The sequence below is a fragment of the Coregonus lavaretus genome (assembly GCF_964263955.1).
Source record: "Coregonus lavaretus genome assembly, chromosome: 20".
Taxonomy (NCBI): domain Eukaryota; kingdom Metazoa; phylum Chordata; class Actinopteri; order Salmoniformes; family Salmonidae; genus Coregonus; species Coregonus lavaretus.
The window spans coordinates 5,705,922-5,728,564 of NC_140007.1; the positions used below are offsets into that span (position 1 = coordinate 5,705,922).

Sequence of the window (22,643 nt, forward strand, 5' to 3'; positions counted from 1 at the left end):
GTTGGATGGGTTCCGCTGGTATACAGCAATCTTTAAGGAGTACCACAGATTCTCAATTGGATTGAGGTCTGGGCTTTGACTAGGCCATTCCAATACATTTAAATGTTTCCCCTTAAACCACTCAAGTGTTGCTTTAGCAGTATGCTTAGGGTCATTGCCCTGCTGGAAGGTGAACCTCCGTCCCAGTCTCAAAACAGGTTTCCCTCAAGAATTTCCCTGTATTTACCGGCATCCATCATTCCTTCAATTTTGACCCGTTTCCCACCCAGTCCCTGCCGATGGAAAAACATCCCCACAGCATGATGCTGCCGCCACCATGCTTCAATGTGGGGATGGTGTTCTCAGGGTGATGAGAGGCGTTGGGTTTGCGCCAGACATAGCGCTTTCCTTGATGGCCAAAAAGCTCAATTTTAGTCTCATCTGACCAGAGTACCTTCTTCCATATGTTTGGGGAGTCTCCCACATGCCTTTTGGCGAACACCAAACGTGTTTGCTTATTTTTTTGCTTTAAGCAATGGCTTTTTTTCTGGCCACTCTTCCGTAAAGCCCAGCTCTGTGGAGTGTATGGCTTAAAGTGGTCCTATGGACAGATACTCCAATCTCTGCTGTGGAGCTTTGCATCTCCTTCAGGGTTATCTTTGGTCTCTTTGTTGCCAGTCGGATTAATGCCCTCCTTGCCTGGTCCGTGAGTTTTGGTGGGCGGCCCTCTCTTGGCAGGATTGTTGTGGTGCCATATTCTTTCTATTTTTTTATAATGGATTTAATGGTGCTCCGTGGGATGTTCAAAGTTTCTGATATTTTTTTATAACCCAACCCTGATCTGTACTTCTCCACAACTTTGTCCCTGACCTGTTTGGAGAGCTCCTTGGTCTTCATGATGCCGCTTGCTTGGTGGTGCCCCTTGCTTAGTGGTTTCGCAGACTCTGGGGCCTTTCAGAAGAGGTGTGTATATATACTGAGATCATGTGATAGATCATGTGACACTTAGATTGCACACAGGTGGACTTTATTTAACTAATTATGTGACTTCTGAAGGTAATTGGTTGCACCAGATCTTATTTAGGGGCTTCATAGCAAAGGGGGTGAATACATATGCACACAACACTTTTCTGTTATTTATTTTTTAGAATTCTTTGAAACAAGTTTTTTCACTTCACCAATTTGGACTATTTTGTGTATGTCCATTACATGAGATCCAAATAAAAATCAATTTTAATTCCAGGTTGTAATGCAACAAAATAGGAAAAACGCCAAGGGGGATGAATACTTTTGCAAGGCACTGTATGTGCCTTTAGGCACCTCTCCTTGTGTGGGCAATTGTTCCATGTGTGGGCTATTGTACTGGCCTATGTGGTACAGTCTTTCATATGTGTAGTAGTTTGTTGCATCGTATTGCTTAGTTTATCATTTGTCAACTTTGAATTCAATCTAAGCCACAGTTTGTTACCTTCCTGCACTTTGAGAGCAAGCATCCCAAGTCTCCAATGGTCCCAGTACTGGTTGATGTGCACACACAATCATGGACCTACAGCTGGGGTAAGATTCTTCTATCATTCACACACAGTAGACATAGTGTAAACCACCATGTTGTCAACAAAATGCTGTTCTCAATGCTTAAGTTGTATTGTCTATGGCTCAATTTGTGGAAATGTCATGATCACTCAGTCTTTAATGTTGTGATTGACAGACACACGATAACCACGGTTTGAATGCTGCAACGGAGACTGAATGACGTTGAGGGACACGCTATGAACCCGAGTATGATTGGACATGGGCCAGATATGTGACAATTACCTAAAAGGGGTGCAGAAGCACACTAGCACCCCATTTTATGTTTATTCCATGGCCAACCATGCCTCCTAGCTAATACAGTTGAAGTCAGAAGTTTACATACACCTTAGCCAAATACATTTAAACTCAGTTTTTCACAATTCCTGACATTTAATCCTAGTAAAAAGTCCCTGTCTTAGGTCAGTTAGGATCACCACTTTATTTTAAGAATGTGAAATGTCAGAATAATAGTAGAGAGTGATTTATTTCAGCTTTTATTTCTTTCATCACATTCCCAGTGGGTCAGAAGTTTACATACACTCAATTAGTATTTGGTAGCATTGCCTTTAAATTGTTTAACTTAGGTCAAACATTTTGGGTAGCCTTCCACAAGCTTCCCACAATAAATTGGGTGAATTTTGGCCCATTCCTCCTGACATAGCTGGTGTAAATGAGTCAGGTTTGTAGGCCTCCTTGCTCGCACACGCTTTTTCAGTTCTGCCAACACATTTTCTGTAAGATTGAGGTCAGGGCTTTGTAATGGCCACTCCAATACCTTGACTTTGTTGTCCTTAAGCCATTTTGCCACAACTTTGGAAGTATGCTTGGGGTCATTGTCCATTTGGAAGACCCATTTGCGACCAAGCTTTAACTTCCTGACGGATGTCTTGAGATGTTGCTTCAATATATCCACATAATTTTCCTTCCTCATGATGCCATCTATTTCGTGAATTGCACCAGTCCCTCCTGCAGCAAAGCACCCCCACAGCATGATGTTGCCACCCCCGTGCTTCACGGTTGGGATGGTGTTCTTCGGCTTGCAACTCCCCCCTTTTTCCTCTAAACATAACGATGGTCATTATGGCCAAACAGTTCTATTTTTGTTTCATCAGACCAGAGGACATTTCTCCAAAAAGTACGATCTTTGTCCCCATGTGCAGTTGCAAACCGTAGTCTGGCTTTTTTATGGCGGTTTTGGAGCAGTGGCTTCTTCCTTGCTGAGCGGCTTTTCAGGTTATGTCAATAAAGGACTCATTTTACTGTGGATATAGATACTTTTGTACCTGTTTCCTCCAGCATCTTCACAAGGTCCTTTGCTGTTGTTTTGGGATTGATTTGCACTTTTCTCACAAAAGTACGTTCATCTCTAGGAGACAGAATGCGTCTCCTTCCTGAGCAGTATGACGGCTGCGTGGTCCCATGGTGTTTATACTTGCGTATTATTGTTTGTACAGATGAACGTGGTACCTTCAGGCGTTTGGAAATTGCTCCCAAGGATGAACCAGACTTGTGGAGGTCTACCATTTTTCTTTCTGAGGTCTTGGCTGATTTCTTTTGATTTTCCCATGATGTCAGGCACTGAGTTTGAAGGTAGGCCTTGAAATACATCCACAGGTACACCTCCAATTGACTCAAATGATGTCAATTAGCCTATCAGAAGCTTCTAAAGCAATGATGTTATTTTTTTGGAATTTTCCAAGCTGTTTAAAGGCACAGTCAACTTAGTGTATGTAACTTTCTGACCCACTGGAATTGTGATACAGTGAATTATAAGTGAAATAATCTGTCTCTAAACAATTGTTGGAAAAATGAATTGGAAAACTAGTTTTAATGACTCCAACCCTAAGTGTATGTAAACTTCCGACTTCAACTGTATAAACCCACCCTGCCTTCACCCATTTTACCTATGCTGCTTCTTTCACTTGTTCTTCTCCTGATTGGATAACATGTTTTAAAACGTTTGGTGTACTGTGTTTTCTACCTTTTTTTTTTTACCTGTGTAATGCTGTCCTCCTGCTTATTCTTGTGTTTGACTGAATGCAGTAAATGTGCTGCTCACAATTGACAGCAGCAACGTGGACCTGTTAAACTGACAAGAAGGGAGTGGATATAGCGGCGTTTAGTCATGACTTCATTGTTTTGAGTCTAGGTGTGTTTCTCATTCTGCTAGAGTTTACCTAGTATTTTCTATTAAACCTACCTTACACATCCAGTTGTTTCTCCATTTGTAACTTACCCACCAAAAATCACAGTATGCGGTTTTAATTTTTTTGTTATTTGTGCTTGTCTAATTCCTAAAAAGGAAAAGCAGAAGAATCTGTGCGCTCTCCAATTAGTGATAAAAGTTAATATGGTGCTCTTTGATGTCCCAGGTTTGTGGCATTGATGAATATATCATTAAACCTTACTTAAAAGTCAGATATTTATATTTTATGGCATATGAATGCATTGTTTACTATTGATTTCTGTAAAACAATGTATTTGTTGGGGTTCAGGTGTTTGACGTGATTCATGGCCGACTAGGTGCATTCTTGTCAAATAAATATGCTTATTCATTCATCATTATGGATACATTCTGCAGTGAGTTAATCTGGATTTGAATCTGCATGTCAACAAGTTAGCTCTGAATTGCTTTAATACACCAGTGCATAGTGACACGATGAATTGAAATAGATTTCACCTTGTTCATATAGTTGGCAGAAATGATAAGGGATTGAATATAGACCTCCACTGGCAGAAGGAGAAGAGGATCTGGTAAAATAAGGCAATGTCACCAATAATCAGCTAGCAAGCTAGCTTCTTTGCAAAAAACTAGTCTAGTATTCATGGCACGTTGTAAATATCTGACTGCTACTAGGATAGTATTCTGTGCAAGACCAAATGCATAAATAAGACAAATATTAGTTAATATGGAACAACATATTGAACATTTTCATTTATCTTTGGTTTTGGATCAAGGTAGCTAGCTTGCTGACAGCAAAGGTGTCCTTGCAGGGATTTGTAGTCTTGCATGATGTGTACTTTGACACTAATCGAATCTGAGAGTAAATAGAGACTAATATATTGATAAAAGTGACCTTGTCCGAAGAGAGATTTAAACAGTTATCAAAACGTCATGCCAGGGAAAGCCTACATGAAACACAGAAGTGGTTCTAAAATCCCCTATGGGATAATGTATGTAGAAAACACTAATGGAACAATTTCCGTGTTTGACCACTAGGTTTTATGGGTATTATGACGTGTCCACTGTGGGGCTCTACAGAGCTCACCAGCTTGTATCAAAGATTATGGATATACTGACAACATACATGTCTTTCCTCCCTAACAATGGGAGTTGTTGTCCACAAAGCGGCACGGCTGGCTGTCTAGCTCCCGGCTATCCTTTCTTTAAATTGGTGTATAAATCTAATTATTGTAATCCTTTTTTTAAATATTAAATAAGGGTTGTTGAAGTCAACCGCCTGTATTCAGTGGCGAGAGATGCTATGCTAATAGCCTCAAGCCATTTAATATGCATAGCCATCTCGAGACCACTCCGATATAAAGTGTTTTTTTTTCTCAAAGTTGCCGGGATGTCACGTGTCCTACTTATATCAGTACACTCGTAACAACTTAAGCATTATGAAACTTCTATTCGATCAAATGAACCTCACGTAGCAAATAAGCTACTCCTTTTTTTGTTGACCAAATTCGACACCCATTGACCTCCATACAAAAACTCCTTGCTTGGTGGGCGAAACGAGGGAGACAGATTTTCCACCGAGTTGGGCCTCTCTTCCTCTCTGCTAAAACCAAGAAATAAGTTACCACTGGGGTTGACACAGGCTTAGGAGATCTTATCCGTTTTGTTCTGAGATAATCAGTCAGTTAACATGACCTTTATGAATTATGAGCCTATGTGTTATTGGGGATTTATCATTCTCCTAAATTGATGGGATGACTAACTTAGAAAGAATGCATTCTTGACTGGGCTAATGTAGGCTGTGACACCTGGCAAGGCTGTGATTGATGTGAAGAGCTGTTTTAGGGGGTAAAATGAGATAAGGATGTGTCTTCAAATGCTAGACTATACTGGTTCTTTGTGATCTGTGAGCCTTCCTTGGACGTAGGAATGATGTCTAAGGGAGCTGGCTCTTCTCACTATGATAGGTTGTTATGATAAACTTGTGCCTGGCTGAAGTGTGAAACAAATGGCGCCGAGGAGATGAGACCAACCCCTGAACCAACGGATTGGCTGAGTAAGTTTAAACCACGCTCAAGTCTCTACTCTAATTGGCCAGCAGAGAAGTGGGAAATTCCCTCTGTCAGAGTATTTGAGTATTGGATCTGGAACAATGTCTTTTAGTTCTCTGGGGTGTCCTGCGAGGCATCTCAGAGAGCCCGTATATACGAAACATCATATTTACCATTGAAGGTTTTTGCATTAATTAAAATAACTAGTATATCTTAGAAGTTGTGTTGACCTCTTTTGTTCCTAATACCAGATTTGAATTGACGCGACTTTGACAGTGTGATTTGTGTTTTATTATTACATAAATTCTTCAAAAATCACAATGTTACTAGCTGATGAAGATTATCTCATAGAATAAAATGTATAAGATCTCCTAAGCCTGTGTTTACAACATATCTTATTTTCGGTGTTTATCCAAAAATCCTACAAAAATGCTATTCATTTTCCTCATTGGATTTGTCCAACGAACCATGGCGGAGTTGGTGCCTACAAAGACACCATTACTATTTCTCTCTATTGCGGCCAGATAGGACCCAGAGGACATCTGTTGTGCTAGTGTATAGGCCTGGGCATTCTTATCAAAGCTCCAGCAATAAAAGGCATACAATGGCAAACTGAGGAATAACAAATTCCAAACAATATGCACATATTACAGTATGTGGCTAGTCCGGCGTTTCCCAAACTCGGTCCTCTGGACCCCAAGTGGTGCACGCTTTGGTTTTTGCCCTAACACTACACAGCTAGTTCAAATGATCAACGCTTAATGATTAGTTGATTATTTGAACCAGCTGTGTAGTGCTAGGGCAAAAAACAAAATGTGCACCACTTGGGGTCCAGAGGACCAAGTTTGGGAAACTCTGGTCTAGTCAGTGAGATGATTTGTTATAACTGGATAAATGGTGGAGCTGTCCTTCAGCACCAACATTTTGCCCACCATTTGTGGCTGAAATGACAAAGACTGTAGCCTTCATGAAATGTTGCATTACATTTTTCTGTTATACTTGTTAATTGTTGCTTGTGACTGTTTTTTGCTGCTATTGACAGGCCAACCTCCCTGTTAAAACTATTAAAGAGATTAAAATAAATGTATTGGTAGTCTGGTAAACGTGCATTGGTAGTCTGCAACCACATACCTCAATGTTAACTTTTCTTACCCTGAACATTCCACATTCAATCCATTTAAAATAGTTGTACAACCACACTTTTACATATCTTTAAAAATGGATTGTATTGATGGCAAAACTCGAAGCCATCTATAACTGACAGACATAATGCAATTTCTGCCTGGGTTAATCCTCTGTAGCTCAATTGGTAGAGCATGGCGCTTGTAACGCCAGGGTAGTGGGTTCGATCCCCGGGACCACCCATACCTAAAAATGTATGCACACATGACTGTAAGTCGCTTTGGATAAAAGCGTCTGCTAAATGGCATATTATTATATTGTTAATCCCTTATCAAAATAAAAACGGATCCGCTGATCCAGCGTGGGTTCTGCCGCTTTAGCCATACTGTCACTCTGTCATCAATACGTCCACTCCTATTTATAGAGTTTATCTCGTGATCTCGACAACCACATTTGTTGCCATTAGCTCACAAAGAGTCATTTTGAGGGAGATGTCTTAAATTTGGCATAAATAGTACCGAGACTAGCTACTCTACTTCCAGTTCTCTCATTCAATACACTACCCATAACACCTTGCGGTCCTTACGGAAGCCCTTTTCTTCCCTTCCGCCGTAGTCGACTCCTTCCTAAAATTACACAGGCCGGTGAGTTATCAATATCTATGTCCATCTACTGGTTTAGAAGACATAATAAAAATAATGTTGACATCAATAATCACCCACGCAAATTCAACATTCAGAAGTTATCGAATAGTATAGACACTGCACATTTTTAAGCCCTCAAATGCCATGGTTTCGACCGGCTTGCATTCCCAGGGGCTAGCTAGCCTTCCTAATATTATAACTGGCTAGCTACTGTAGCTATGTCTCTCTACAGTGTGGCCGACACGTGTTTGTTCTATAAAATATAAATCACGCTTTAATTTAGTATGGTTTTTATGACCGACGGTAAGGTTTTAGGATCACCCTGGAATTCACATCACTGCTAGTTAGCAACTTTGCCAATTACCAGACTAGCACAACGCAGCCAGCGAACAATGTTTATTACTTCAATGCGATTGACTTGTCCCAATTGTAAAGGTAGTGTCGAGCTGTCTGACTAAAGTTAAGTACCTGTAGTTTGCTATTGTGTTAAAGGGGATGCATGAGCCACCTACTGCTAGCTAGCTTTCTAATAATGCGAGTTGTTGGCTTTTAGTTACTAGTCATGTAACTGTGACTAACATCCCACAACCACTAATTTGATATGCAATTATTGTTGATGGTGTTTTTTTGTTGTTGCCAGTTGTAGTTGTTGGCAGTGTTTCATGTTAACAAATTACATTTTACTCTCTTTCTGGTCAGGTCACCATGGCAGCCCTCCGACCTCTTACCAAGCCGAAGATTGTCAAGAAGAGGGTTAAGAAGTTCATTCGCCATCAGTCTGACAGATATGTCAAGGTCACGGTGAGAGCATTTGCTACACGCATAACATCAAAGATGATAGAGCCCCATTTATTAATATATGGGTGCATGTTGTGTAATTTGTAGAGCGAGCTACGCTTTTCACACGTTACACATGCAGAGAGGCAAAGGACATTGATATCCCTCGAGCATAGTAGTTGAAAGTAACGTTGATCATAACTGCTTTAGTAAGTAACATCTCTTCGTTTGCCCCCCTCCAGAAAAGCTGGCGTAAGCCCAGGGGTATTGACAACAGAGTCCGCAGGCGGTTTAAGGGCCAGATGCTGATGCCCAACATCGGGTATGGTAGCAATAAGAAGACCAAGCACATGCTGCCCTCTGGCTTCAGGAAGTTCCTGGTGCACAACATCAAGGAGCTCGAGGTCCTCATGATGAGCAACAAGTACGTTTTGTTGGGTGCCCTGTATTATTCCTCTTGGGTCTATTTGGCTTGTTTATTCAAACAAGTATCATTAGATACGCAATAATATATGATGTAAAACAAAGTTATCCTGGTCTTCTTTCTGAAGGTACTACATACAACATGGGTAGGGCCAGTTTTTTTGTGGGGTTTTTCATTAACCAGAATTTCCAGCATTATCCACTAGGTTTGCTGCAGGTAAAACATCCTAGGAAATGTTTAATGGACACAGGCTGTCTTCAATCAATCAATGTCTAGTTGTTTGTGAGTGTTTGGTGGGGGGATCACCTAAGCCAGGGGAGGCGTAGCTCTGACTCTTAATTGCACAAAGCCTATTATTTGGCAGGGAATACTATTTGTAGATTTCTTCCCCCCTTCACTTTGCTCAAGCTGAACCAATCCAACGGATAGTTGTATCTAAAAATGCAGACCTGCCAGCCTGCATGAATTTTACGTACCATGCACTCAATTTGAAGTCCAAGTACACTAGTACGAAAAACTACCCTAAAAAAGCAAAAATAGGCTTCTAGTTGGCACATTGTGGTTTTTGACTCAACCGTCTGTTATAGCTGAGGCAATCAGAGGACTTGGTCGAGGAGGAAAACATCTCTAGCTCTCCCCATGTAGTTGTAGTACTATCAAAGTTGGTGGATAAATGAAGATAGTTCTCCGGTCGTTTACCATTGGGTAAAAAATTGGCAGTACCTGTCTACTTAAGAGGGTGGGTCTCCCATAGACACCAATGCGATAGCAGCTGGGTCTGGTCTACTTAGTTAATTGACTTCAATTGAACCAGAAAAAAGCAGCTAGTGGGGTTTCTTCCTCTTCTGTCTCTGGTACCATTTTCCTCCCTTGAGCTGGATGGCTGCTCTCCACTTTGTCAGTTGATGTCACTGATGTGAGGAAAAAGGTTAGGGAAAATTGAGAACAAACTGTTTGCCAAATACATAACCACTATTTTGTAGTTAGCTACAGCGTTGTTTAGTCAACTAAGTGAGAACACTTCCTTGTCCTCAATGGTAGTGTGCACATGCGCATTGACAAGCAAGGAAACGTAGTTCACTGCGTGGATGGAAACAGACTAGCTGTTCCGATAAAACCGTCCTTCACAGAAAGTTACGTTAGACTGTTAAAGATTAGTAGGCCTATGTTTATTAATCATTTATTGATCTTTCCTCTTGATATAGATGTATGTCAACAGTAGGCTTCTAATGATGTGATAATAGCCGCTTTACCAATGACAATGAATGGTAGCCCAGTAGTCAAGACTAAGTTGATGGATTAGGTCGGGAATGGAGATCTGAAACAAGCTCATATAGGCCTAGTTCAGTTGTTTCTTATTCCAAATAGCCTACTGTAAGGTAGACCAGGGTTTCTCGAACTGTCCAGCGGCCCCTTGCACATTTTGGTTTTTGCCATAGCACTACACAGCTGACTCAAATAATCAAAGCTTGATGATTAGTTGGTTATTTGAATCAGCTGTGTAGTGCTAGTGCAAAAATGCTCTGACTTCCTGGGGGGGAAGTTGACTGACACCCCCCTACCCAGCCTACATCAGCATCACCTTGTCAGAGAATCCTAGGGAGAGCCCTGATTTGTAAATCATTTGCCTATGATTTGAGCAGTGTGGGGTCCGCTGTAGGGCTCCACATTGCGACCATTTTACTTGCATATGCGCCTAAAAACTTTGCTGTGCGACCTGAAATTTTAATTTAGGAGCACCAGTGCGCCTAGAAAAATTTAAGATGCACTATGCAGTAATCGCTCCGCCATTTCCTGGTTGCTAAAATTGTAATAGTTCGCCTAGTTTCAGTTTGTGTCAAAACAAGCAAGTAGAGTATAGAGAATCATTGTACCATCTAAACCGCTGTTTGGAGCTGGTGTACAAAACCGGAAGTAAAAGATGCAAATACGAAACTTAAGCGCGGGAAGAATTGAAATAGCGCACATAGAACAGATCTACCGCTTCTTAGACTTGCTTTCAATGAGAATGACAGATCTATAACTCACATTTCTATGTGAATTCTGTCCGGTCGGCCAAAAGTACGTATTGCAGCTTTAAGGATTCTAGCTTTATAAAATGTTCATTGTACTCCTTACTTGGGGGCACACATGCTCCTTGAAAAAAAGAAGAAGAAAAAAAGTCTGCATAGAGCCCTGCGTGGGCCGGTAGTGCTGCCGCTGCGCTGAAGTGATACTCACAAACAAAATTCAGGGTTGGCAGGTCTGAAAATAGGTCAATTAGGGGCAGTTCAAGCCAACACCTTAACCGTTACGCCTATCCCCCCCACCAAACATTGACACAACCAGACATTGATTGATTGGAGACAGCTTGTGTCAATTTAAGAACATTTCCTAGGATTTTCTACCTGCAGCAAACCTAGTGAATAATGTTGAAAATAACAGCCCCCCCCCAAAAAAAAAAACGACCCCAAACAAGTGGCCCCAAACAGGGCATACATGCAACACTACAGGGTTTGTATATAGAGGAGAGAGCATAGTTGAAGAGGAGCGCTTGAATCTTGCACGTACACAAGGGTCCGTAGTAAGGTACTACAGAAATTACATCTATAAATCACCTCTACCCACCTTATGATGGAAGGATCATCAAGGATGCACTGTGCCTACCTTCATGAGTCAAGTAGATTGCTTAGATTTTCTAGTCCTGGGGACCCACAGTTCTATACCTGTACTAATACACCTAGGAGAACCATTTGAAACAGGGAGGTGCAACCAAGTTGATCATATGTTCTCCATTGCAAAATGGTTTGCTGTGTGTACCTACTGAACACAACCCTTATTCAACTAATTGTCAAACCTTTAAGTTGAAAATGTTCAGAATGTTCCAAACAGGAGTGAATGTCTTTACATTCATGAGAGAATACATTTTCAAACAGCTTCCATTTAGTACCTTAATGTTTGAATCTGTCATTAGACATTGCACTAATGATGCAAATGTCAAAGATATTTTGCAGCAAGGCACAGAGGGATTGTTCATATGCTTGCTTTCACTAGTGGCAGTAGCAAATTTGGCTTTGCTCATTATAATAATTTAGGTTTGTAGTCAGTGTTCATGCTGTTATGTCTTGTGGCTCTGTAACGTGAATAAACTCAGTTATGCATTAATGGTACTGTAGTGGAGCACCTGGTGGACTGTATATTCTTAGGGTTTTCTTATCACGTAATGTGTGCTCTCACAGGTGCTTGTAAGGGCACAAATTACAGATGGGGAGGATTCCAGTTAAGTTTGTTTAATGATGCTGATTCACACAGAGCAGGAATGCAAAGCACATTTTATGGGCTAAGGCACTTTAAGGCTTTGATAGATTGTAATAGCCAACTGTTGTGGTTTGGAAAATAAATACAGTAGTAAATAACCGTTTCTAATACATCCTATGTGCTATAAACAATAATATACATGTAACAACTTAATTGTATAGATGACAACGTGACTTTCTTCACTAATAAAGTTCAGAGGTGCCACTGCCATGCACCACAAGGAGAACAGTTATCACCCAACAGAATGAACTTAAAATGTATAGCTACATCCACAAGGCTCATAGCCAACAAAATACCCACATAATCTGTGTAGTATACAACCACAGGGCATATAAACAAGGCACTGGTGGACATTATGCTATACAAACCCAATGCTAAATGTCTGAAGTAATGGCAAGAAAAAAACAAAGCTAGCAAGCTTGGTAAGTTAAAAAATTAGCATATGAAAGGAATATGACATTAACGTCACAGAGTGCGTACACAAACACACACGAAGAGTATGAAATATGTACTCTCATCCTATGACGGACGCACACAGGCCTTGGCCAAAACAAAGAATGCCAACTAAAGAGAAAGCATGAAATAGCTGGAACTTATCACTTGACTTTACTTCTCTAGCTGGAGATCGCCCACAATGCCCTGCTCCACTTGGCCGGTGGGCAGAGCCACAGCTCTTCTATGATGATGAACTAATATTTATTATGAGTTGATGGTTAATTATTTTCATAGCCTTTCGTACTGCAAACATCTAGGCTAGGTACCTTGAAAATAATTAAGTTGGGTAGATTAATACATTCATTATAGCCTAGATAGAATACCAGAAATGAAAGATCAATGGATAGATTGTCTGACGTGAAACCTTTTGGTTCAAAATCCAAATGTTATCCATACATATCTTAACCTAATTGGTACAAAAAACGCTGCAAGGTAGTCAGCGATGCGTGAAATAAAAAGCATAATCGGGCCAATTTACATAACTAAGATGGTTGAAGCGTGAGTATCTGCTGTTATGGTCCCATAGCTATCACGATGTAACAGCGTGAAGTGCACCTGTACTTATGTGCAGATACTCAGTCGGACTATGTGAGAGAAATATCTGCAGTGCTGCTTGTGGCAACATAATGCTGAGTCTCACCATATGCTAAATGGCATGGTTCCCCAACTGGCTGCCCGTGGGTGGTTTTATTTGGCGCCCCAAGTTTTCTCACCCAATAGTTTTTTCAAATTTTTTATATATACATTCATTCATTCATTGTTGGACATAAACTGTGGAAATAAGAAAACCAGCTCTAAGCGATTGTTTTTTTTATTTTGGAAATCTGTTCCCAAGCATTCCCACGTGTAAGAGATGTACAGTGCGTTCGGAAAGTATTCAGACCCCTTGACTTTTTCCACATTTTGTTACTTTACAGCCTTATTCTATAATGAATTAAATTGTTTTTTCCCCCTCATCAATCTACATACAATAACCCATAATGACAAAGCAAAAACAGGTTTTTTGAATTTGTTGCACATTTATTAAAACTGAAATATTTCATTTACATAAGTATTCAGACCCTTTACTCAGTACTTTGTTGAAGCACCTTTGGCAGTGATTACAGCCTCTAGTCTTCTTGGGTATGACGCTACATGCCTATATTTGGGGAGTTTCTCCCATTCTTCTCTGCAGATCCGCTCAAGGTCTGTCAGGTTTGATGGGGAGCGTCACTGCACGGCTATTTTCAGTTCTCTCCAGAGATGTTCAGTCGGGTTCAAGTCCGGGATCTGGCTTGGCTACTCAAGGACATTGAGACTTGTCCCGAAGCAACTCCTGCGTTGTCTTGGCTGTGTGCTTAGGGTCGTTGTCCTGTTGGAAAATTAACCTTCGCCCCAGTCTGAGGTTCTGAACGCTCTGGAGCAGGTTTTCATCAAGGATCTCTCAGTACTTTGCTCTGTTCATCTTTCCCTCGATCCTGACTAGTCTCCCAGTCTCTACCGCTGAATACATCCCCACAGCATGATGCTGCCACCTCCATTCTTCACCGTAGGGATGGTGCCAGGTTTCCTCTAGATGTGACGCTTGGCATTCAGGCCAAAGAGTTCAATCTTGGTTTAATCAGACCAGAGAATTTTGTTCTGAGAGTCTTTTAGTGCCTTTTGGCAAACTCCAAGCGGGCTGTCATGTGCCTTTTACTGAGGAGTGGCTTCCGTTTGGCCACTCTACCATAAAGGCCTGATTGGTGGAGTGCTGCAGAGATGGTTGTCCTTCTGGAGGGTTCTCCCATCTCCACAGAGGCACTCTGGAGCACTGTCAGAGTGACCATCGGGTTCTTGGTCACCTCCCTGACCAGGGCCCTTCTTCCCTGATTGCTCATTTTGGCCGGGCGGCCAACTCTTGGAAGAGTCTTGGTGGTTCCAAACTTCTTCCATTTAAGAATGATGGAGGCCAGTATGTTCTTGGGGACCTTCAATTCTGCATAAATGTTTTGGTACCCTTCCCCACATGTCTCCACACAATCCTGTCTCGGAGCACTAAAGACATTTTCTTCGACCTCATTTCTTGGATTTTGCTCTGACATGCACTGTCAACTGTGGGACCTTATATAGACAGGTGTGTGCCTTTCCAAATGATGTCCAATCAATTGAATTTACCGCAGGTGGACTCCAAGTTGTAGAAACATCTCAAGGATGATCAATGGAAACAGGATGTACCTGAGCTCAATTTTGAATCTCCTAGCAAAGGGCCTGAATACTTATGTAAATAAGGTAGAATTTATAAGGTTAGAATAAGGCTGTAACGTAGGGAAAAGGGGAAGGGGTCTAAATACTTTCCGAATGCACTGTGAAATAAAATGTTATGTCACATACTTGGTAGACGACAGGTGTATACTAACAGTGAAATGCTTACTTACGGGTCCTTTTCCAACAATGCAGAGGATGAGAAACATTTAATTGATCGTATACAAATGTAAACAAGGTTTGAAATGATTGTTTTAGTCAAATATTATATCTGTTTGGGATTCTTGTGGTCAATTTGCGGTCTACAAATTATTCTATAAAGTTATTTACCCATTCAGATATAGTGTAGTGGCAAGAGGAATTGAGTCAAATTGTTTTCCTTTCTGTGCCACCAAATGTTTGCATATAAGTTGCTGGTAATGTTACCAGGGCCACATTCAGTTGCAGAATGTTGCAGATAGAAATTCAAATGACTAGAGCCAACGTTATTCCTTATTCAACATGTCAGCGAGGCATTTTGGTCTACATAGCATATTTCGATCTGAACGTTCCAAAATATTGCGTACTGCTGAACTTGCCCCAGGTTGTTAGCTATAGCTAGCCAATGAGGTAACATGACAGAGCATGGTGTAGCCTAAACAAATGGTTAACGGGCAGTTCGGCAGGTAGCCTAGTTTTAGAACGGCCTGCAATATGCTTTATGAATGTTAAATGCGACCTGCCAATGCACGATAGAAAGACAAAAACATAGCGGAGGTATTATGGGTAATATGTTTTGATCTGTAAGGGCTAGAGTCAAGCTGTTTTTTTCTGATGAAAAGACAGACTTGGCTACGTTGGCTACTGAACCTGGCTATGAAATATAGAGGGGAAAGTGGGCGGGTTAAGCGAGACTACAAATGTAGACTGTTCTATACTCGAGGGAGAGAAACATACCTATACTGTTTTACTATTAAACTCAATGCTGCTATTTTTTTAAAAATTTCGTAAAGCAGGTTGTGTTTCTTAACCAGGCGAGGGGTAGCTAACTAGAAGGCTGGTGGTGACTGGTTAGCTACACGGAAAGCAAGAGATGCGCCTGCGCGATGAGTATAATCGGAGGCGGTGCCAGAGCAGAGCCGGTTAGTTCTTTTCTAGGTCTATTTAGTCAGTTATAGTCTCGTTAATTGCCACTGAAAAACAGGTGTTTGACGAATATATTAGTAACTATTTGTTGACAAGTTATCCTGCTCTCACCTTCTCCGTAGGACTCACGCTGCTGAGATCGCCCACAACGTGTCTTCCAAGAACAGGAAGCTGATTGTGGAGAGAGCAGCCCAGCTGGCCATAAAGATCACCAATCCCAACGCCAGACTCCGCAGCGAGGAGAACGAGTGATCCAGCCATTATTTCTCAATAAAACAGATGTTTAAATGTATGTTCTCCTGACTGTTTTTCTTTTTCTGTTCCAAGACTTTGCTATAGCTAGGCTGTGTTCAAGTTCTCTACCCTTTTCCCCAGATTGTATTTGTATAGAAGCAATGGATGAAAGCATGGGTGAGGGAGTTTCCACCATATTCCTGACACCAATCCACCCTTTAAAGTGGAGAGTACACACGTGGGCAAAGGCTAGAGAATTGGTCTGGTTTAGCATGACTGGTTCAGATGGTTCTGAGATTTATTTGAGAACCATTGAAAGTGTGAAGTTCCCAGTGCACCTTTGTGAGAAGGGTTATGAAAGACATCTGTGGGTTAGCTCAAAGTTTTTGTTCAAGAAGTAACTTTTTTTCATACAAAATCCAACATACTCATTCCTACCTGTTAGACAGTCCTATAGATCAGACAGGGTTGCATCTGAAAATGAAAGACCACATTTTGTTATTTAGAATATTTCAATATCACTAGCTAGGTTTCCATCCAATTTGTGACAGATTTTAATGTGATATTCTACAATATTTATGCTGGTTGCGTTTCCATCAAATTGACTTGTTGCGGATAAAAGTCTGTGTGATGCCGTAGTGCACATAAATAACTTTTGAGGTTGAATTCCCATGTACCGAATAAAACAAATACTAGTTAAGTGGGTTTCCATTGCATTTTCAACTGATGGTTTTGTCAGAAATGTTGCGTTATATAGAGAATGTGCCATCTCTTCTCTTGGCACGTGCACTCTAGAGAACAGCTCGCAGAAACTGCGGTTATAGCCTATGTTATGACATTATTGACAAAAGAGCAAGATTATTTTAATTTGTCAAACGGCAGCCAAGCATATTGGGAAGGAGCATTAAGCTCATCACCTTGCACTTTCACCAAACCGATGATGTTCATAACTTTTTTCATCTGTAGCCTAATAAACTGCATGCTTTCCCAAGTTGTAGTCGGGGGGACTACATGCAAACTAAATGACGTAAATGTGCCCTTGAGCAAGGCACTTAACCCTAATTGCTCCTGTAAGTCGCTCTGGATAAGAGCGTCTGCTAAATGACTAAAATGTAAATGTAATGTCATCGTGTGACTCCCAAGTTTACTTATGTGATGGTTGTTATATCAATATTTGGCTATAAAAGCTTTTCCACTGACATTTCTCGCATAGTTCATTTTACAGACACAAAGATCCCGCCTTGTCTATTGTGTTTTGTTGACATTTGGAAAGTTTACGACGAATGTGCTGTTTCCATCAGGCCTGTCGTGACTTGGGATAGCACCATACTTGTCCCAAGTGCATCAGTGTGATTGTCGTGCTAACAGCCTTGTGGCACTTCAGCTGGATGTGCTGTCATCCGGTGGTCCTCTGTAGCTCAGCTGGTAGAGCATGGCGCTTGTAACGCCTGGGTAGTGGGTTCGATCCCCAGGACCACCCATACGTAAAAATGTATGCACACATGACTGTAAGTCGCTTTGGATAAAAGCGTCTGCTAAATGGGATATTATTATTATCCTTGCCAACACCCTGTAGTGATCCATGCTGCGCCTTAGCCCCGTTCTGACAACATAGGATCTAGATAGGAAAGCAATGGAAACTTGTATGAAAGATGTCTTCAACTTCCAACTGATATGCTCCCAACAGGGATTTATTATGAGGCTCGGAGTGGTTGAATCCCCTTTAGGATCTTTGAAGATCTTGAAGGAACTTCATAAAAAAAGATATGTCTGGGAAATTAAACAACTACTCGATCATCATGAGTTTAAAGCTCATCTGACGAGACCAAAACCAGATGCTTTCAAATCAAAATTCATCTTGATTCATTTGCAAATATATTGTAATTTAAGACACTACTTCGTTTTGAGGATTATGCAGAATGTATTAGATGAAACCAAAGCAGTTTGCTTTCTTCTACACAAATTACTTTCATTTCTTGTCTGCTTATGACAATTGTATGTTGGGACTCATAAATTAAAGTAATTTAATGCAGACAATCGCATACAGTATTTTGTTGGAATTTACAGAAAATAACATGTTTAGATGCCCTCGTCAATCATGCACATTCACGCTGCAATTCTGAAATGCTATGTTTGGGCATGAATAAACAGCCAGTGTCTACCGCCAGCCACCTGGGGTGAAAGTTTCCATTGCCTTCTGGCAGGCTTTGCCATCTCTGCAGCCTTTACCTCCCATCCATCTGTTCATGTAAAATACTCTCTGCCAGTGATGCAAAACACAAACAATATAACATGCATTATATTTACATTATCCTACCTGAAATGAATAGCAATGGATGGCGTCATGTTTTTGTTTGCATGTAGTTTTAATTTCACATTTTGTGTGTGTGTTACAAGAGAGACGGACACTGATGGGTTTATAAATATGCATAGGTTTATGAATATGCATATTCACTGTATATTTGATCTTTCCTAGGATCTGTTTTTTTCCTATTCTCCATCAGTGTCCATTTGTAGGCTTATTCAGACACACCTGAGAATGTTGGAACTCCTCCAGTTAGGGTGGGGATTGTGAAGCGACAGCAGGACAGAGCTAGAAGAAACAGTGTGAGGTAAACAGAGAGCGATCGAAAGGAGAAAGCGAGAATAGTGTTTTTACTTTAAGTGGCTAGAGAATGAATATGTCAGGCAGAGTGATATATGGAAAGGGACGCATGGCCAACCCAACGCTTATCACCCTGGCCTCTCAGACAGAGTCCATGAGGAAAGGAGGAGCGCGAGGAGGAAAGAGGAGGATGTTCTCCTTTTCACTCCGGTGTCGGCTCGGGGTCATCAGAGGGAGGACCAAAGGTAATGTTTACGCAACAATGTTTATGAATACTGGTGATGGCAGAGCACACATTGTTTATTTTTCTTTATAAAAGCCAAACTGACCGTAGTTAATTGGGGTTTTTATACTGCTGTTGTATCTGCAGCTACATGCTCCAGGTGGCTTAGTGGGTAAGAGCGTTGTGCCAGTAACCGAAAGGTCGCTGGTTCTAATCCCCGAGCCGACAAGGTGAAAAATCTGTCGATGTGCCCTTGAGCAAGGCACTTAACCCTAATTGCTCCTGTAAGTCGCTCTGGATAAGAGCGTCTGCTAAATGACTCAAATGTAAATGTAAATGTAAATGCTCCAGCCTGAGATACAGTCTCCTGAGAGGGTGCAGCAGTTGTATCAGCCTGGCACACAGGTTGCTATTGTACATTAGTCAAGGTATATCCCATGGGATGTTTTGGAAGGATTGTATAAGCCTAAGGTATACCAGTATATGCAATAATGAAAGAGATTATCCTTTTCAAATGTAACAATGGGCCAAGTGTGAGAGCTGAAGTGCCCCCAATATGATCCAGGTGGCAATAACACAATAATAACCTATCAGTTGCTTTTTTTTTAATAAGGGATTTGCATTCTTTATTTTTTATTCTTTATTTTTTTCAGTGAACAATTATTTATTAGTTTTCCCGTGTTTGTCATAGACAATTTAAAATAACAAGAAACAGTACCTAGGACTATACCTAGAACAATATCTAGAATTTATCTTCTCATGTCTATTTTGTTTTGTCAAAATCAATAGGATAACTTAGCTTAAACGTGGGATGAGTCATTTAATGGAGCCATATTTTACCTTTGGTTGATGTTTGAGCTACCTTGCAGGTGAACATTGTATTATGATTGTGTGATCATATCTCTGAATTATGACTGAGTCATGTTCACCACATCTGGGTCTGTCTTGTAGCCTAAGTAATTCCGTGATCGGTGTGTTGACTCAAGTGTCTGTCATCCCTACTGCATTCATTTGGTAGATTTATTAGTAACTAAAGCTTATAGCCATAAGATGGCAATGTGATCAGTTGCATGTTAGAAAATGTACCCAGCTACCTTTGGCTGGAGAATAGCTCATAGTATAGCTTTTACTGTACTTTCAATGTATGTGAGAGCTTATTATTTTAGAGGTAAGTGAAAATGTAATATCTTATTTAACTTAGTTCTAAATGAGCATTGTAATATATTACTAATTGGTAGTGTAAGGCAATAGCACTGTTTTATACACATTTAAACAGCCAAGGATCTGTTGAATCTAGAATCGATTGCATATTGCTTTCTAGCTCAATTGGTAGAGCATGGCGCTTGTAACGCCAGGGTAGTGGGTTCGATTCCCGGGACCACCCATACGTAAAAATGTATGCACGGATGACTGTAAGTCGCTTTGGATAAAAGCTATGTGTAATTGATTCTCTGGTCTAAACACAGCATTTATTCTACTTCACAGAACTACACTGAGTGGGGGTGCTTCTACTACTATACATAATTACCCTAGTTGTGTTGCGTAGTGTGTTCTGTTTCCCTGGGTTTTTAGAAGACCAACAAACAGCTCTGCGTCTCCTGTTCCTCTTTATTCTGTAAGAAATTAATTTGTTTCACTCTGAAACACCAGAGTAAATGGGGTATTAAGGACGAAACTCTCTGAGGAAATTATCTATGCCAAAGAGTATTTGGTCCACTGGAAAGAGCCGACTAATGAGGAGACATGCTACAATGGCGAGAACTTCTTCTACAGTGGAGAGAACACTTTGTTTGTTTGTAATTGTTTGATGTGTCTCTGGTCAAGGAAATGCATCAGACTCAATAAATCTATACATTCTTGGGATCAAGAATGTATTTGTACTGCACATAAATAATTGACTAGCTTGTCAAGTTGTACTTGAGCTCATCCTCACATCTGTGTGGACTTTGAAGCTGTTGTGTGGACTCTAGTTCATATTTTTGTCTGTTTTCTAAGATCTTGTTTAGTGCTTTTGTGTGTCCTTTGACGCCATTTCCCTACTCTCAGACCTGACTATGACAGATTTTCATGCCTTATAGGGGGAAAGAATGGAGGGAGGGGGGTGGAGTATGTGAGTGTGACAAATGGACAGACAGGTGTGTCTCTCAGTCAGTCAGCGGCCGCGTTAACTCCTCTGTATGTGTGTGTCTGGGTAGAAGACAGGCGGTGGCAGTTGGGGAAAGAGCCCTCTCACCCAGAGAAAGAAACAGCAGATGTTCAACACTCCACAGATTGAAAGCGAGAAATCATATCGTTGGTTTGATTTATATCCATTGCAGCCATTGTCTCATATAAAGGACAGAGTTCTCTGGTCAGAAGTTCAGAGCAAATAAGTATATTTTGGCTTTATAGCGGCATGCATGTACATTTATTGGTAGGGATGCTCAGTGGTGTAAAGTACTTAAGTAAAATACTTTAAAGTACTACTTAAGTCATTCTTTTGGGTATCTGTACTTTACTATTAATATTTTTGACAACTTTACTTTTACCTCACTACCTTCCTAAAGAAAATATGGACTTTATACTCCCGTACATTTTCCCTGACACCAAAAAGTACTTGTTAGATTTCGAATACTCAGGCATGACAGAATTATGGTCCAATTCATGCACCTATCAATATAACGTGTTGTCACCCCTACTGCCTCTGATCTGGCGGACTCACTAAACACACATACTGTGTTTGTAAATTGTCTGATTGTTGGAGTGTTCCCGTGTCTCTCCAGGGGGAAAAAATGAACAAAAAAGGAAATTGTTTGCTTAATATAAGGAATTTGATGTATAGCATTTACTTTTATTCAAATATGACAATTTAGTACTTTTTCCACCGCTGTACTTAAGTACATTTAAAACCAGATACCTTTTAGACTTTTACTCAAGTAGTATTTTACTGGGTGACTTTTACTTGCGTAATTTTCAATTAAGGTATCTTTACTTTTAATTAAGTATGACAATTGAGTACTTTTTCCACCACTGGGGATGCCCTTGTATAAGCAGATAATAGTCATTGTGATAAGCCTTTGGAATGGGAGGTGGAATTTAAGGCATATGAGGGGAAAAGCTGCAGGCATTAGTTAGCCAGTGTGTGTGTGTGTGTGTGTGTGTGTGTGGGTAGGATAACTAAGTTGGGCACAGTAAGATGGCCACTGCTTATGTGTCGACTAGTGTGGAAAATGTGTAACTGCTTATGGCTGCTCTTGTATGAGCTCAAAGTGACAATGGATGTGGGGGTAGCGTTAACTGTGTGCTTGCCTGTAGGGAGTGTGTGTGCACCGAGTGTGCGCGTGTGAGAGAAAGAAAGTGTGTGTGTGTCGTGTGTGCAGGGGGTGTGACCGTGTTGTGTGTGGGGAGGGTGTTTGACTGCTTCATCACACTCCTCTGGCAGAGAGAGGGAGGGAGAGAGAGACCTTCTCCGACACACTCACTGAGGCTGTGTGTGTGATGGTTGCTGTGTGTGAGAGCTGGTTTGTGAGCGTGGACGAGGGGTATGATTAATCCTATGGAATAGGACGTTCAAACATTTAAAAGACAAAGAAATAGACATCTATGGATCAGGAATTTCCATGAAATCTGCAATAAGTGAAGTCAAGATATGCTTCAAGGAGAACAGAGATATGAAGAAAGTTGCTTTTTGTCCTGCTTGTTGTTAGCGTG

At 40.9% G+C, this 22,643-nt stretch overlaps 2 protein-coding genes across 2 annotated transcripts in view; both read left to right on the forward strand.

Moving 5' to 3' along the window:
• The first annotated feature begins 7,477 nt into the window (after positions 1–7,477).
• Positions 7,478–16,183, forward strand: LOC311147268 (large ribosomal subunit protein eL32). Its single transcript, XM_084183940.1, has 4 exons — positions 7,478–7,550; positions 8,250–8,351; positions 8,570–8,751; positions 16,014–16,183. Exons 2-4 carry the CDS (start codon positions 8,256–8,258, stop codon positions 16,141–16,143), a joined length of 408 nt encoding a protein of 135 aa, XP_084040066.1. The 5' UTR covers positions 7,478–7,550; positions 8,250–8,255; the 3' UTR covers positions 16,144–16,183.
• Positions 16,184–18,839: 2,656 nt separating this feature from the next.
• The window catches only part of grip2b (glutamate receptor interacting protein 2b), a gene marked incomplete at both ends in the record, with an annotated part of 46,109 nt that continues 42,305 nt past the window's right edge, over positions 18,840–22,643 (forward strand). Inside the window, one exon of the mRNA XM_084184937.1 lies at positions 18,840–18,975. Within this exon, the coding sequence (XP_084041063.1) occupies positions 18,840–18,975 (136 nt within the window). The remainder of the gene's footprint in view (positions 18,976–22,643) is intronic.